Below are 13,886 nucleotides of genomic sequence, written 5' to 3' on the forward strand. Positions count from 1 at the left end.
CGGACTTAACCCTTTCCAATCCATTTATTTTTTCTCATCCATTCAATTTATTTGGAGCTGGGGAGAATGGATGAGAAAAAATAAGTTTTCCCTTCACCCTCCTGATCTCACAGTTCAGGAGGGTGCAGGTGGTCACTACACCGTGGGGGGGGGGGGGGGGGGGATGTGGAAGTATCACTTCCGCATTCTCCCTTCAGCCTCCCAGCTTGGCAATCACGTGACAGCTGGGGGTGAGGGGACACCGGCGGTCACATGATTGCCGGACGGAATCTTCGTGCATTACATAGCGCTAATTGAGCGCTATGTAATGTGTAAAGGAGAAGGCAGAAAGGGGCTCCTCGATGAGGAGCAGTGCAGGAGTGCATCTGCACCTGATGTGTCTGTCCCGACATCGGAGCTGTGGAGGAAAATGATGATGTCGGGGCAGGCCCGACATTGGATTGGAAAGGGTTAAATTATGTATAATTTTCTTATGGTACATGTCATTGAAATACTCCTACATCCTACAAAAAATGTCTGGGGCTGCTCACAATCCATGATGAGCATAACATTTCTATGCAATGCAATTTCAGCACAGTGATCTTTGAACCCAAAAGGTTACTTTTATGCAACATTACCTGGAAATAAACACATTCAGAAGTGGAACAGGGTTGCTCAATGTACTTTATTTACTATAAAATAAAGGAGCTTTTTGTTGGTTTTCTATGCAGTAAGTGTAAAGAGAATAATTGTCATCAAACCATCTCTGTCTTAATCTCTAAATGCAAGTCTGGTGTAGGATTTGGGAGGAAAATCAAAAGGTATTTTATTTCATTGTGAGATTTTCCCCTAAAATGTTGCCCGTCTTCCACCGTTCTGCAATAGGAGATATATATTGCACAAACAAATGACAAGATAAAAGGATGAGTTGATAACTATAAGACAAATATAACAAGCGCCTGTGCACTTTAGAATCTGGTCCCCACACCAAAATGCTTCAGACATTACTGCATGAGCCACACAGGAACTAGGAGATAATTTATCAGTCTATAGAACAGTCTTCCAATCCATTTGGCTAAAGTTCATTAAAAAAAAAAAAATCACGTTTTAAACGCTTGTAATTTTCAATTAAACTATTTGCGTTAATATTTGTATGAAATTTTCCTATACTGGGAATTTCCAAAACTATGTGCTGGAGAAGATATAAAAAGGTTGGGTGGAAAACCTAGTCTTATGTGAAGCAAGCATTCTGTATGGTGTGTTGCGTCTCATGTTCTGCATAAGCAATCTTGTACACTCTTAAACCAATTCACCCCAAAATTAGCAACGTTAAGGTGATGTTTTTACCCCTACAATGGCATAGAATGAACGGTTCAGTATCCTGTTTCCGAATCAGTCTGTGAATCTATACAAGCATTTACAACACAAAAGCAGCTACTAAGCAGTCCTGCCAAAGAATATCACATCCACATGCAATTGCCTCCAGATAGCAAGAAATTTCAACAGGATTTAGAATTTGCTTTTTTTTAACCAAACAGGGGAAGGCAAGTCTCTGCAGAAAAGAGGCAAACTTAAAACAAAATATTCAACTATGCCTTAAAACCCTGCTGTGCCAATGCACACTGAGGCATTTCATCTCTTCTGTTCAAATGGGCCACCCAGTGCAGATCAAAGGAGCATGATGGACAGAGGACTGGCAGGAGAAAGTCTTCAGCTCTTCGTGTAGTGTCCAGGTGAAGGAGAAGTCATCTCTCCAGTAGTTATTCCCAGTTTTCCCAGTCTTCATCCTCAATCTGAAAACATGATGTGGAATAATCAATTCAGTAAGTCTTTCAGTAACATTTAAAAAAAAAACAGTAATGCGTCAATTGGCCTGCTGATGAACTAACCGATCACATGGCACAGTGGCGATACACTAAACATGACGCAGGTCATATCAAAATGAGCAGCAGACGACGGTGAAATGGTCTACAACTTCACGGTGAAGTAGTAACTGCACTTTGATATTTTTTTTTATTTACAGTACTATATAGCATCTATTAGGGTATCACGTAGAAGCCCTCATGTTACGAGATCCGTCGTAGTGAAAATTCTCTTTAAAGTTTTTCTTTTCAGTTCTATGTAAAGGCACACCTTTCTAAAGGCCCATTTCGACAACGATTGTCGCTCAAAAAATGTCTTTTGAGAGACTTTTGATTGCTAATCATTGTGTCATTTAAGCGCAAGGTGATCGCTTAAACGTTGAGCGATCACCTAGCGCTCCCAGCGGAGGATGCAGAGGACAAGCGGGGGCCCGCTTGTGCTCTGCATCGAGCTGTTCCCCGCTGGGAGCGCCCGGCTGTTATACAGCCAAGCGCTCCCAGCGGAGGATGCAGAGGACAAGCGGGGGCCCGCTTGTGCTCTGCATCGAGCTGTTCCCCGCTGGGAGCGCCCGGCTGTGATATGATTGAGATGCATTTTCAGCACTGCTGAAAACACGGTAGAATGTGGTAACCGCGTTTTTTACTGCGTTTTTAGCTGTATTTTATCAGAACTAGCATTATCAGCTTGATTGGCTGCGTTTACAACTGTGCTGAAAACGCAGTCAAAAGCTGTCAAAAATACATGTCAACGCAGCTGAAAATGCAGTAAACGCAGCGTTTTTACAGGCGCCTGTGTGAGAGTGGCCTGAGTCATTTAGGTAAAATGGATCAGCTCTGTATCTGAACACAAACCAAGAATATTCCAATTCACTAACGAATCTTAAAACTAATGAGGCATTGAAAAAAAAGCTATGTATAAATAAAAATTAGGCACACTTCTAAATCATTAAGCTTTATGTAAATAAAGGCTGAGAAAGCACTCCAAAGGGGATGTCTCAATATGACAACCCCTCTAAATGCCCTGTTAGTACATATGGATTTAATAGATAAGGATCCACCTCTGGGGATCTCCCTCTATGAGCCAGAACATACAGATGTTCTATACCGCGTTACATGGTTGACCATTCACTTAAATGTGCACCACTGCGAGGGAAAGGTATGGCCATGTGTGGCATTTCCCAGTGATAATAGCTGATCAACAGAGATCAAGGAAGCCATGTTGAAAAGCTGATTGATTTTTTTATGGGGTTATCAATTCTCTAAGAAAAGAAACACACTGAGTGATGTGTGAAATCCTGCCTAAAGTACATCTACACAAAACACAAGCAAAAGAATGATAATGCAATTCACCAGGTACAGTTTCTCTGGGTAAACAGTATTCAGTCTAGCTTCAAGCACTCACCTCTCCAGATACTTCCACCCTGGACAGGGCCAGCTGTACTTCCTCTTCTGTCATGTCAAAGTCTTTCTCCCAGTCCTCACTGACATCTGTACTCGACCCTGCAAGGAGAAAAGCTCAACTAAAATACACCAAAGAACAGCTAAGGCAAATAGCCAGTTGGATAGTCACTTACTTGACATTCAGTCCCGCCATTCTTTTCACAACTGTACTAGTGATAATACAGCGCTTCCCCAAAAATAAGCCCTACCTCTATTTTCTAGGGGGACGGGAGGAATGGCTGGGATTGGTTTATCGAGCCGCTGGCTCCGATTGGCTGGCGCTCGATCCAATCACAGTGCGTAGTGGAGCCGGTTGTATTCAATACTGTCAGTGCTGAGGACTGCAGCATGCCACAGCGCCAGAGACCAGCGCAAAGGACACAGACACCTGTGGCTAGGTGATTATTGCTTTTTTTTTAACCTTATTGCTTATAGTCACCTAGCTACTGGCATCTGTGTCCCTTGCGCTGGTCCCCGCGCTGCTGCAGTTCTCAGCGCTGCCGGGATTCTCTTCTCCTGGTAACAGGACTTTGAATACCCCGCCTCCGGTAAGCGTTGTGATTGGATCGAGCACCAACCAATCAGAGCCGGTGCTCAATGCACCAATCACAGTGCTTCCCGGAGGGCAGGGTATTAAAAGCCCTATTACCAGGAGAAGAGAATCCTGTCAGCACTGAGGACTGCAGCAGCACGGGGACCACCGCGAGGGACACATACGCCGGCGGCTGGGTACGTATAAGACACCCCTGCAAAATAAGACACTGTGCCTCTTTTGAGGCAAAAATTAATATAAGACAGTGTCTTATTTTCAGAAGAAAAAACCCGTATGGCATAAATAGTAATCTAAAAGCTCTTTTAGACGGGACAAGAATATCGCGATTCTTGTTTGCCCGAGCTGGTGATATCAACAGCTCATCCGCGCTCGGGCAACCTGTTCAGACTGCGTGAGGATCCCCCAGTTCCCGTTAATTTATTGTTCCGCATTTCACATTCCTATGTGAAACGCTAAACAACCAGTGTTTAAAGGGCTCGACAAGTGAACAAGCCGGCCCCGATTTTTATGTAAGCAGAAACTGAATGACAGGCGAGAACCTCACGATTCTCGTATGTCATTCAGTTGTTGGCTGCATTTAAACCGAATGATTAGCGTTCATTTGAACGATAATGTTCCGTCTAAACTCTCCACAAGGGCTTTTTTGCACAATTGTTGAATTGTGCAAAAATGAACAATAATCGTTTAATTTTTGTTCCTTATTCATTTTATGAAGACATTTGCCAGTTGTTCCATGTAGACGACAATCATTCAATTGTTCACAAACTGCTCTCAGGCGTTTCCAGACTCCCATAACAGACCAATTATGGACTGAATGAGCTATACCGAAAAGATGTAAACTATTATCTGCGAGTGTATACGGACGTTGTTTGAAAGCAAACGACTTGTTCGCTCATTTAATCGATTAATTGCTTCGTGTAAATGGACACCAAGATATTCCCCTTGGCTGCACTGGCAGTTAATCATAAAAATTAGCATAGTTATTCCAATAGAACAAGCATGAAGAGTTATGGGGGCGTGATTCACAACCCCATATCACACTCGCCTGTGTGCAGTTAGCCCTAACCTGTGTCTCATAGATTCTCGATTTGAGTGATATCTGGGGATCATACTGGCCAAGGAATCATGTGGATAGCTTGCAAAGCTGATGTTCGCTGTGTGGGCTGCATGTTATCCTTCTGGAAAATGGCGTTGGGTACACCCTGAAGATATGGTATAGTGTAAGGGTCTCCCAGGTCATGTGATTGGCCCGTAACGCCATCAATTTGCATCACTTCTTTGTTTGAATGAACCCTGAAAATTGCATAATGTTGTGGTAGAATCTTAATTGTGTGGCATTTTCGCTAAATTCCTTTTTACACGCAACGATTATCGCTCAAAATTCGTCCAAACGGCTGAAAACGAGCGATAATCATTACATGTAAATATGGGCATCGTGCACCATTCGTTTGAACGATAGATTTTAGTTAAACGTAAAATCCATTGTTCAGCTGCTGAAAGACTAAGCAAATGCATTCCATATGAATGTATTTCACTGATCTTTCAAAAGACTGCAGGATGTTCTCCCCACAGTATATTTACACTAGCCTGGAGGAGAACAATGAAATGTGTCGGCAGCTGTTTGCACAGCTGGGAGTGTGTTTAAAAACATGCAGGGCTCTGCAAACAACTCCTGCAGGTCCCTTTTAATGCAAATGAAGATGATAGGGTTAATGTCCATTAACACTTTATGCAAATAGATCGCTAAATCTTTCAATCTTTTAGTCGTTTGAAAGATTATCTTTAAGTGTAAAAGGGCCATAAACATATATAAAACAACTATGGCTGAGTTGCCAGGAAAAGTTATATAAAAGTGAATAAATAAAAGCATCCTGAGAAGAGTCATACCTTTCTGGCCATTGTTAGAAGGTGTGGATTTCCCACTGTCACTATTGAGCTCAAACACACGGAGATCAGAAGGTGGTTCATCCCTACGAACTGCAATTTGTGTGTTTCCTTTGGCTACATGTTCTTCAGATTGCTCATTTGGTTTATCTTCTTGTAGCTCTTCAGTCACTGCAGATGGACTGGCAGAGATTTCAGCTGGAGCTGTGGGACCGTGGTATGCTGGATTGTCAATCTGAGTGATGGGGGAGATACTTTCACTGCTCTCTGAAGGGCTTGTGACACAGACAGTTTCTTTGCTATGTTGCTGCAGATCCTCAGGACTGGTTTGTACATTTAGAGTTGGAATGGCAGAAGGTAATATCCTTAAATTCTCTTCATAGCCAACGCCACGAGGTGAGCTTGTTCCAACAAATTCTTCTGAGGAAAATGAGATTAAATTTAAGCATGGATGCACTTATAGCTGATATTCATAGTCAAGATATTCATTTAACAATATCGCTAAAGGGTTACTCTAATCTTCTAAAGCGATAACATCTCTAGAATTGGAGGCAGCTCCCACATCTGGGACACCCACTGATACTGAGAATAACCTGCTGTTTAGCGCTGTGCTCCATTCCAAGGCCCAATGTCCACTGGCGGATTTTAATTGTGGGACACCCGTATGGATGATCAGCAGTTCAAGCCGCCCATAGGGAAGCATGGGGCGTTCGCACTTCAATTAACATCTGCAGACGTGATTTGTGGATGGCACGCACGGAAAAGAAATCACAGCATGCTCCATTTTATCATGGGTACCGCGCGGATGGGATTCATTGATCTTTATGGAAGTGAGCGATCCGCATTGGATCCGCAATTCAATTGCGGATGCATTGCAGATTTGTAGGCAGATACCACTATGGTTGTTTGGAGACCAAGCAGGGATGTCGGGAGGAGGGGGAAGGCAGGCACTTTGGGCTTGTGATTTTTTTTGTTTCGCGCGGACGATCCGCAGTGTATCCGCATGGGAAAAAATAAATCACATACACGATTGCAGGCAAGCATTTAAAAATAATTTCCGCAGTGACACGCAGGTCTTCTGCTGCGGGAATCCGCGTGTGCCTAAGTCTTCTGTGTACAGTGGTGCTCCTAACCACCAGAGAACTACAGCAGAACCAACTCTAAGCAGAACAGTGAGAAGGAAACCGTGCTAAACCAGTACTGCAGCCCCTTTGTTTTTAGAATCGGTGGGGGTCCAAGAGGTCGGAGTTAAGAATTACTTCAGAAGTGTAATAGGGGAGAGGAGGGGTAATAAGAGACAACAATTCCACAGCCGCTCCTATGAAATGCAGGGAGCCTGTAATTTTTGTGTAAGCACCTCAGCTCATGAGTGTATATGGTAAAAAGTGTATATGGTAAAAAAGCGCTGCGGAATATGTTGGCGCTATACAAATAAAGATTATTATTATTATTATTATTAAATCTACAAACTAGGTACTTGAGATTCAAAGGCCAAAATAGGAGAAGTTGTGCATATGGAACTTTTAACCAAATTTAGGTTATTTTTTCTTTTTTGCAACAGAAAATGCTATAAAATTGCACCTGGTTGCTGCAGCTGGATGATAATGCTATTAAGATGACAGAAAATGCATGCAGAAGGAAAACTAGGAACACTGTGTTAGTTATCTGTCATGGGTATGTTCTGTGCATGCGTCTATTACCCCATTTTAGGTCACATATTGGTAATAAGAATTTTTTGTGTCTGTCACGGTTTCTTGCATGTTAGGGCTCATGCCCACGGCCGTGACAGACTCCACCAGTGGAATATCACAGCAGAATCCGCCCTCCCAAAACCCCCATAGTTACAACTCCGGATCCGCTGTACGCATCCCGTATGGAGAGCAGGCGCGCATGCGCAGTACAGTGCGTCAAGTGTCGGCAGTGTCAGATGACGCGGCCGGCGGTGGGAGCGTATTCACGTGATACTTCCGCTGTGCTACAACGGAAGTATAGCGTGATGGACAGCTTCTATTGACTACAATGGAAGCTGTCCACGTGTAAACCCGCGGCAAATAGAGCATGCCGTGTTGTCTTTCACGCTGTGGAATTCCGCAGCGTGAACATTAAGCTATTAGGTTCAATAGAACCTAAGGGCTCATGTCCACGGGCAAAATATGATTTAGGATCCGCAGCGGATCTCCCGCGTGCGGATCCGCATCCCATAGGGATGCATTGACCACCCGCGGGTAGATAAATACCCGCGGATCGTCAATAAAAGGGATTTAAAAAAAAATGGAGCATGGAAAAATCTGGACCATGCTCCATTTTCGTGCGGGTCTCCCGCGGGGACGGCTCCCGCGGGCTTCTATTGAAGCCTATGGAAGCCGTCCTGATCCGCGGGAGACCTAAAATAGGAATTTAAAGTATTTACCTATCCGGCGCGGGCGGGGAATGTCAGCTGTTCCTCACGGCCGCATCTCCCTTGCTTCGGCTCGGCGGATGTGCCCGGCGCATGCGCGCGGCACGTCGACGACGTGCCGGCGACGTGCCGCCGGCGTCAGGAATTCATCCGCCGGCCGAAAATGAAGATCCGGCCGTGAGGAACAGCTGACATTCCCCGCCCGCGCCGGATAGGTAAATACTTTTAAATTGCTATTTTCGGCGCTCATGTCCGCGGGGCAGGAGGGACCCGCTGCAGATTCTCCATGTAGAATCTGCAGCGGATCTGATTTTCCCCGTGGACATGAGGCCTAATAGCGCCGGGGTAACGCCGCGGATTCCCGCAGAGTAAAACGCGGCAGAAATCTGGCCGTGGACATTAGTCCTTAAGTGCTTGTAAACACCATCAGGATGCCTAGAAAAGACACCAAGAAAATATTTGCTGTAATTACAGCATGGGTGGTGCTATTAGAGAGGTCTGTATGGGTGTGACACTCGCTGAAGCTGCATGGCATCACAATGTGTCAAAATATTTAATTGGTAGACACTATAAAGACCTTGATCCTATATATATTGGAGGCAGGGCTGGGTGATTTAATCCACCAGTTAAATGCCTACATCCAGACTTTTGCCTCAACCAGTATATAAGGATTGTCAGAATTGTTCTTTAGGTTAAATTTGTGATCACCCTCACTTTTAAAAAGGGACAATTCTGATAATCAGCATGTATGAAATATATTATGAAATTGCTGTACATGCAATTGACATTTGTCAAAGAATGCAGTTCATTGTTATATAAATTTAAAAAGTGAAATTTATTAATTCCCTGACCAACTTATCAAATGTCCGGGAGCACTAGTATGGGCAGTGTGCTGTGTGGTTTAGGGAAAAAAATTGTCAAAATCACATGTGATTCGCTTATTGGTCATGGGGTTTATACAGGTGAAACAACTGTAAAGGATATTTGTTTTTCACCTTTAAGAACTTTGCAGCAAATAACTGCATTGCAAACCCAAGGCAATTCACAATCAAATGCGTGCAATTTTGCCACATGGTCTGTGACAGTACAGAACACATGACAGGGCCTCAACCTGGTAACGGTGTCCCCTGTTGTGGTCCCATCTTAGTAATAGTGTTCCTTTTTGTGGTCCTGTCATGGTAACGCAGTCCCCTTTTGTAGTCCCGTAACAGTAATGGTGTGCCTTTCAGTGGCCCAGTCATGGGAACAGTTTCATCTTTTTTGCCCCTCTTGTGTATCCTCATTTCCAAAACTCTGGCTACAAGCAATAAAAGCAGCTCCTCACTCACACTGTACTGCAGGCTGCCACCATGCTGCTCTCTACATAGCCTGATGTGTCCCTCGTGCTGTAAGTATTCCAAGTGCAGGAGACCAAGAGAAGTTGTGTAATGTAGATAGCAGTGTCACCCGGTACTACAGTGTAAGCGATGAGCTCCTTGCTTCTACTGCTTGTAGCTAGAGTTTGGGGAGCTAGGAACCTGCAAGCTGGTGTGGCAGGGAAGTTTATGACACGTCAGATATGCTAACTTTATGGTGGTACAATAGTGCTACAGCTCACTGCATGCCCGCTCACATAATGCTCAGCAGCCTGCGCATTACTGCAGGGAACTTGCTAAACTTACTGCTTTGCAGAGTTTGACAGCTCCCTGTTACTTCCTGCAGCACTTGCTACAATGCACAATTTTATGATTTAAAAAAATTAATAAATAAAAAATAAATTAAAAACTCGTCCTATATGTCATGGAAAAGAAACTCTGTAAAATAATTTTGGTAGCTAAAGGAAACAAAATAGGGCAGTAAAACCACCACATGGGTAAAATCCCTAAAAAGTGTCTGGTCCTTAAGGTACAAAACAGCCTGGTCCTTAAAGGGTTAAGACATTCAAAGTTCACTTGTCTGTTATGCATATTGGTGCTCCATCTCCAAGGTTCTCTTAAAATGGGTTTTGCAAAGTTGATTTGTAACTTTTTGTATTCAATTTTCGTATTTTTACAACTTTGCTTCTAATAAACAAATGCAAACCAAACTTGGTGCAATTGTCCTGTTAGTCGTGCCTTGTCTCGATGTTTCCCTCAGATCTCAATGTTTGATGCTGCATATGGAGGGGCTGCCATGTCTCTTATTACCCAAAGTGGGAAATAAGAGATTTTTTTCCCCTGTTACACAATATGTATTATGAAATGAAATATGTGATATCAATATGGGATTCTGTGCATCATGCCAATGAGCCGCAAAAATGAGGGGCTGTCGAATATTACCTCTGTCTCCTCTAAGTCTTGCTTACAGGGCAAAATGAACATTCTAATTATTAAAGATGCACAGTACATTTAGCCACTCACTTTTGAAACCTCATTACAAAAAATTAGTATTCATGGTTATCGAGACAAGCAAAAGGATTCCAATCAGTGAATCTGTAGAGAATATCCTAAGAAAGTGGGAAATTATTTGGAAGCCCATAATGCCCATCAATGCAAGCAAATACTGGAATTCATATCTGCACGGTCCTTGTGTGAAGCTCAGTGTCTATGTTGTTTTACATATTATGAAAATGGTATATACTGTGAATATACCTGCGGTACTAGTTTACTAGGCTCATTTAGAGACCTGAACTTGGACAGTTTTTGTTCCAAAAGTAACCAAAGAATTTTATATCAAGCAAGTGATTGCAGCCAACTGGATACAGCTAAACCATTGCCACGACCAGAGAATTTACCTCTAAAATAAATGGTGGTATTACAGTAGAAAGGGGAATATGCTCATAAAGGAACTATATATCTAAGTTTGAATCATTTTAACCCCTTAATGACGCGGCCATTTTTCTGTTTCCATTTTCGTTTTTTCCTCCCCCCTTTAAAAAAATCGTAACTCCTTTATTTATCCATCGCTGTCGCTGTATGAGGGCTTGTTTTTTGCGGGACGAGGTGTATTTTTCAATAGTGCTATTTAAAGTACCATATAATGTACTGAAAAACTTTTAAAAAATTCTAAGTGGAGTAAAATGGGGAAAAAAAACAACATTTCGCCATCTTTTAGTGCGTCTTGTTTTTACGGCGCACAAACGGCAACAAAAACGACATGATAACTTTATTCTATGGGTCGGTACGATTACTAGGATACCAAACTTGTATAGTTTTTTTTTCACTATACTCCTCTTTTTTTTTTTCAAAGACATTAAATTTTTTTCAATTATTTCCTGCGGTCATTTTGTGCGCGCAATAACTTTTTTATTTTTGCGTCGACGTAGTTGAGCAAGGTCTCATTTTTTGCGGGATGTCCTGTAGTTTACGTTGGTACCATTTTGGAATACATACGACTTTATGATCGCTTTTTGTTGCATTTTTTCTGGGAGACAGGGTAACTAAAAAAGTGCATTTCTGGCGTTCTTTATTTTTTTTTCCGGACGTCGTTCACCGTGCGGGAAAAATAATGCGCCACTTTCATAGTTTGGACGTTTACGGACGCGGCGATACCAAATACATATTTTTAATTTATTATTTAGATTTTTTAATAATAGATATGACAAAAGGGGGGTGATTTAAACTTTTACAACTTTTTTTTTTTTTTTCAATTAAAAAAAACTTTATTGATTGTTTTTTTTACATTACTTTGAAGTCCCCCTGGGGGACTTTAAGATGCGATGCTTTGATCGCTCCTGCAATATGACGTAATGCTATAGCATTACGTCATACTGCTTTTTGACAGGCAGTCTATCAAGCCACCCTGTGTGGATGGCTTCATAGGCAGTCTGTTAAGGCAGCCCTGGGGCCTTTCATTAGGCCCCCGGCTGCCATGACACCTGCACGGCTCCCCCGATCTCCCCGCGGGGGGGCCGTGCGGGACCCCCGAACATCGTTCGTGGGATTTAAATGCCGCTGTCAGAATTGACAGCGGCATTTAAATGGTTAATAGCCGCGCGGCCGCTTGCGGCTATTGCCCGCGGGTGTCAGCTGTTATAAACAGCTGACGCCCACACTGTATGAAGAGAGGTTGCATCGCAACCTCTTTTCATACATACCCCGCGGCCACAGGACGTACCGGTACGTCCTTGGTCGTGAAGGGGTTAAGGACGATAGATTGATGCACTTCACTTATCTAAACTTTAGTTGATAGACTTTAGCCAGTACAGATACTATTGCACAGACTATCGTTAGCGTAATTATTTGTGTGTTCTACTAAATTTGCAATGCTTTATGAGAAGGTAAATATAAATATCTTCAACAATTAAGGCCCATTTAGACACAACGATTATAGTTCAAAATGCGCTCAAAAGCCATCTTTTGAGCGATAATCGTTGTGTCTAAACGCACGGCCATCATCCACTGTTCGTGCACTATTCGTTCATCAGTGATTTCTAGCAAGCTATCACACTGATTTTCTCAGTGGGCAGCACTGATAGCATTCTTTCAGCTAGTATCCAGCTGGGACTTCCCAGCGGGATACCAGCTGAAAGTTTAGAGAACAAAGGAGCTGTCAACGCTCTTGCTGTTTCTCGGAGCCTTCAGCTCAGTGGGACACCTCTGCTAACTGCGAGAACAAAGCAGCTGTTTGCATATACAAAACAGCTGCTTTGTTCTCTGAGCTATTGCGAAGGTATCCTGCTCCACCTGCATAACTCTTAAGTAGCTAATTAGCTACTTAGAGTTATGCAAAGATGATCACTCAAAACTGTCACTAAAACTGTCCTTTGAGTGATTTTTGAGCGATTATCTTTCAGTGTAAATGCACTTTTACAGACACTGTTTTGAGCTGTAAAGTTACTTAATTCTCATGTGGAGTACAATACTTACATCTTAAAAAGTATCCTAGTGAGTGTTTTTTTTTCTCTTGCTGCATATGTTTAAAGAATGTGTATCACACTGATTTACTATGGCTGGCTATATGTGTATATTGTAATAATGATGATCAAACAGGGTAAATATGGCAGTCTCTCCAGAGGGTGGAGGTGTACTTATTTGTACCCAAGTGCTAAATGTGTGGTTTTGTACTATGAAAAAAAAATCAATAAAAACTAATCTGATTTAAGAGGAAAAACTGTCTTCTGGAGGAGTGGTTGTCGAAGACTAAGTATACACAGTATATGATGAAGCTGAAATCTGCAACAGGAAATCTGGTGTAGATGATGTAATGGTCTTCTCAAAGAGGTGGTCTTTGAAATATTTCACTTTATTTTTGTAGACAAGATCTGTGCTCACCCTCTTCCTCCTCCCATTGTGGATCTTCAGAATGCACACTCTGATCTGCTCTCTGCTTAAGAGCATCTCTCCGAGCTTCTTCCTAAAATGATAAACTCCATTGTAATATCTTCCAGAAAATATTCTACTACATACAAAGTGATATTTAAAGCCGCTTTCAAACGGCTGAGTAAATCTCACGAAATGCATGAATATGAACCCCATTCTTTTAAATGGGTTCATATACATAAGAGATTTCTTTCCAGCACCGCCAGAAAAAAAATCGTAGCATGTCCTATCTTTGGGCGTTCCCTTGTATTCAATGGGGCCAACAGCAGAATGTGAGTGTGATGAATGGAAATCACTAGCCGATCTTCCGGCATGGCCGTAGATCGCTAACTCCCTGAAGTGATCCGGGGTGTTCTTGACACAAAAACGCATTTCATCCACGAGGACAATGCACGTTGTCGAGCATGGTATCGGGCCCAGTTTCACAGACCGATATCGCACTCGCCCATGTGAAATTGGCCTAAAAGTGATATACTGCAGTGAGTAGAATA

At 42.7% G+C, this 13,886-nt stretch overlaps 1 protein-coding gene across 3 annotated transcripts in view; it reads right to left on the reverse strand.

Annotated features, from left to right (window-relative positions):
- Nucleotides 1-645: 645 nt before the first annotated feature.
- Nucleotides 646-13,886, reverse strand: part of BSDC1 (BSD domain containing 1) — a 31,029-nt gene continuing 17,788 nt past the window's right edge. For 2 of the 3 annotated variants that reach the window (XM_066575021.1, XM_066575023.1), the window contains exons 8-11: nucleotides 13,348-13,429; nucleotides 5,722-6,138; nucleotides 3,244-3,341; nucleotides 646-1,772 (exon numbers count right to left, since the gene is read on the reverse strand). In XM_066575021.1, the coding sequence (XP_066431118.1) occupies nucleotides 1,740-1,772; nucleotides 3,244-3,341; nucleotides 5,722-6,138; nucleotides 13,348-13,429 (630 nt within the window). In that variant the 3' untranslated portion in view covers nucleotides 646-1,739. The remainder of the gene's footprint in view (nucleotides 1,773-3,243; nucleotides 3,342-5,721; nucleotides 6,139-13,347; nucleotides 13,430-13,886) is intronic. The other variant, XM_066575022.1, reaches the window with a different exon arrangement.

The sequence above is a fragment of the Eleutherodactylus coqui genome, chromosome 1, assembly GCF_035609145.1.
Source record: "Eleutherodactylus coqui strain aEleCoq1 chromosome 1, aEleCoq1.hap1, whole genome shotgun sequence".
Lineage (NCBI taxonomy): Eukaryota > Metazoa > Chordata > Amphibia > Anura > Eleutherodactylidae > Eleutherodactylus > Eleutherodactylus coqui.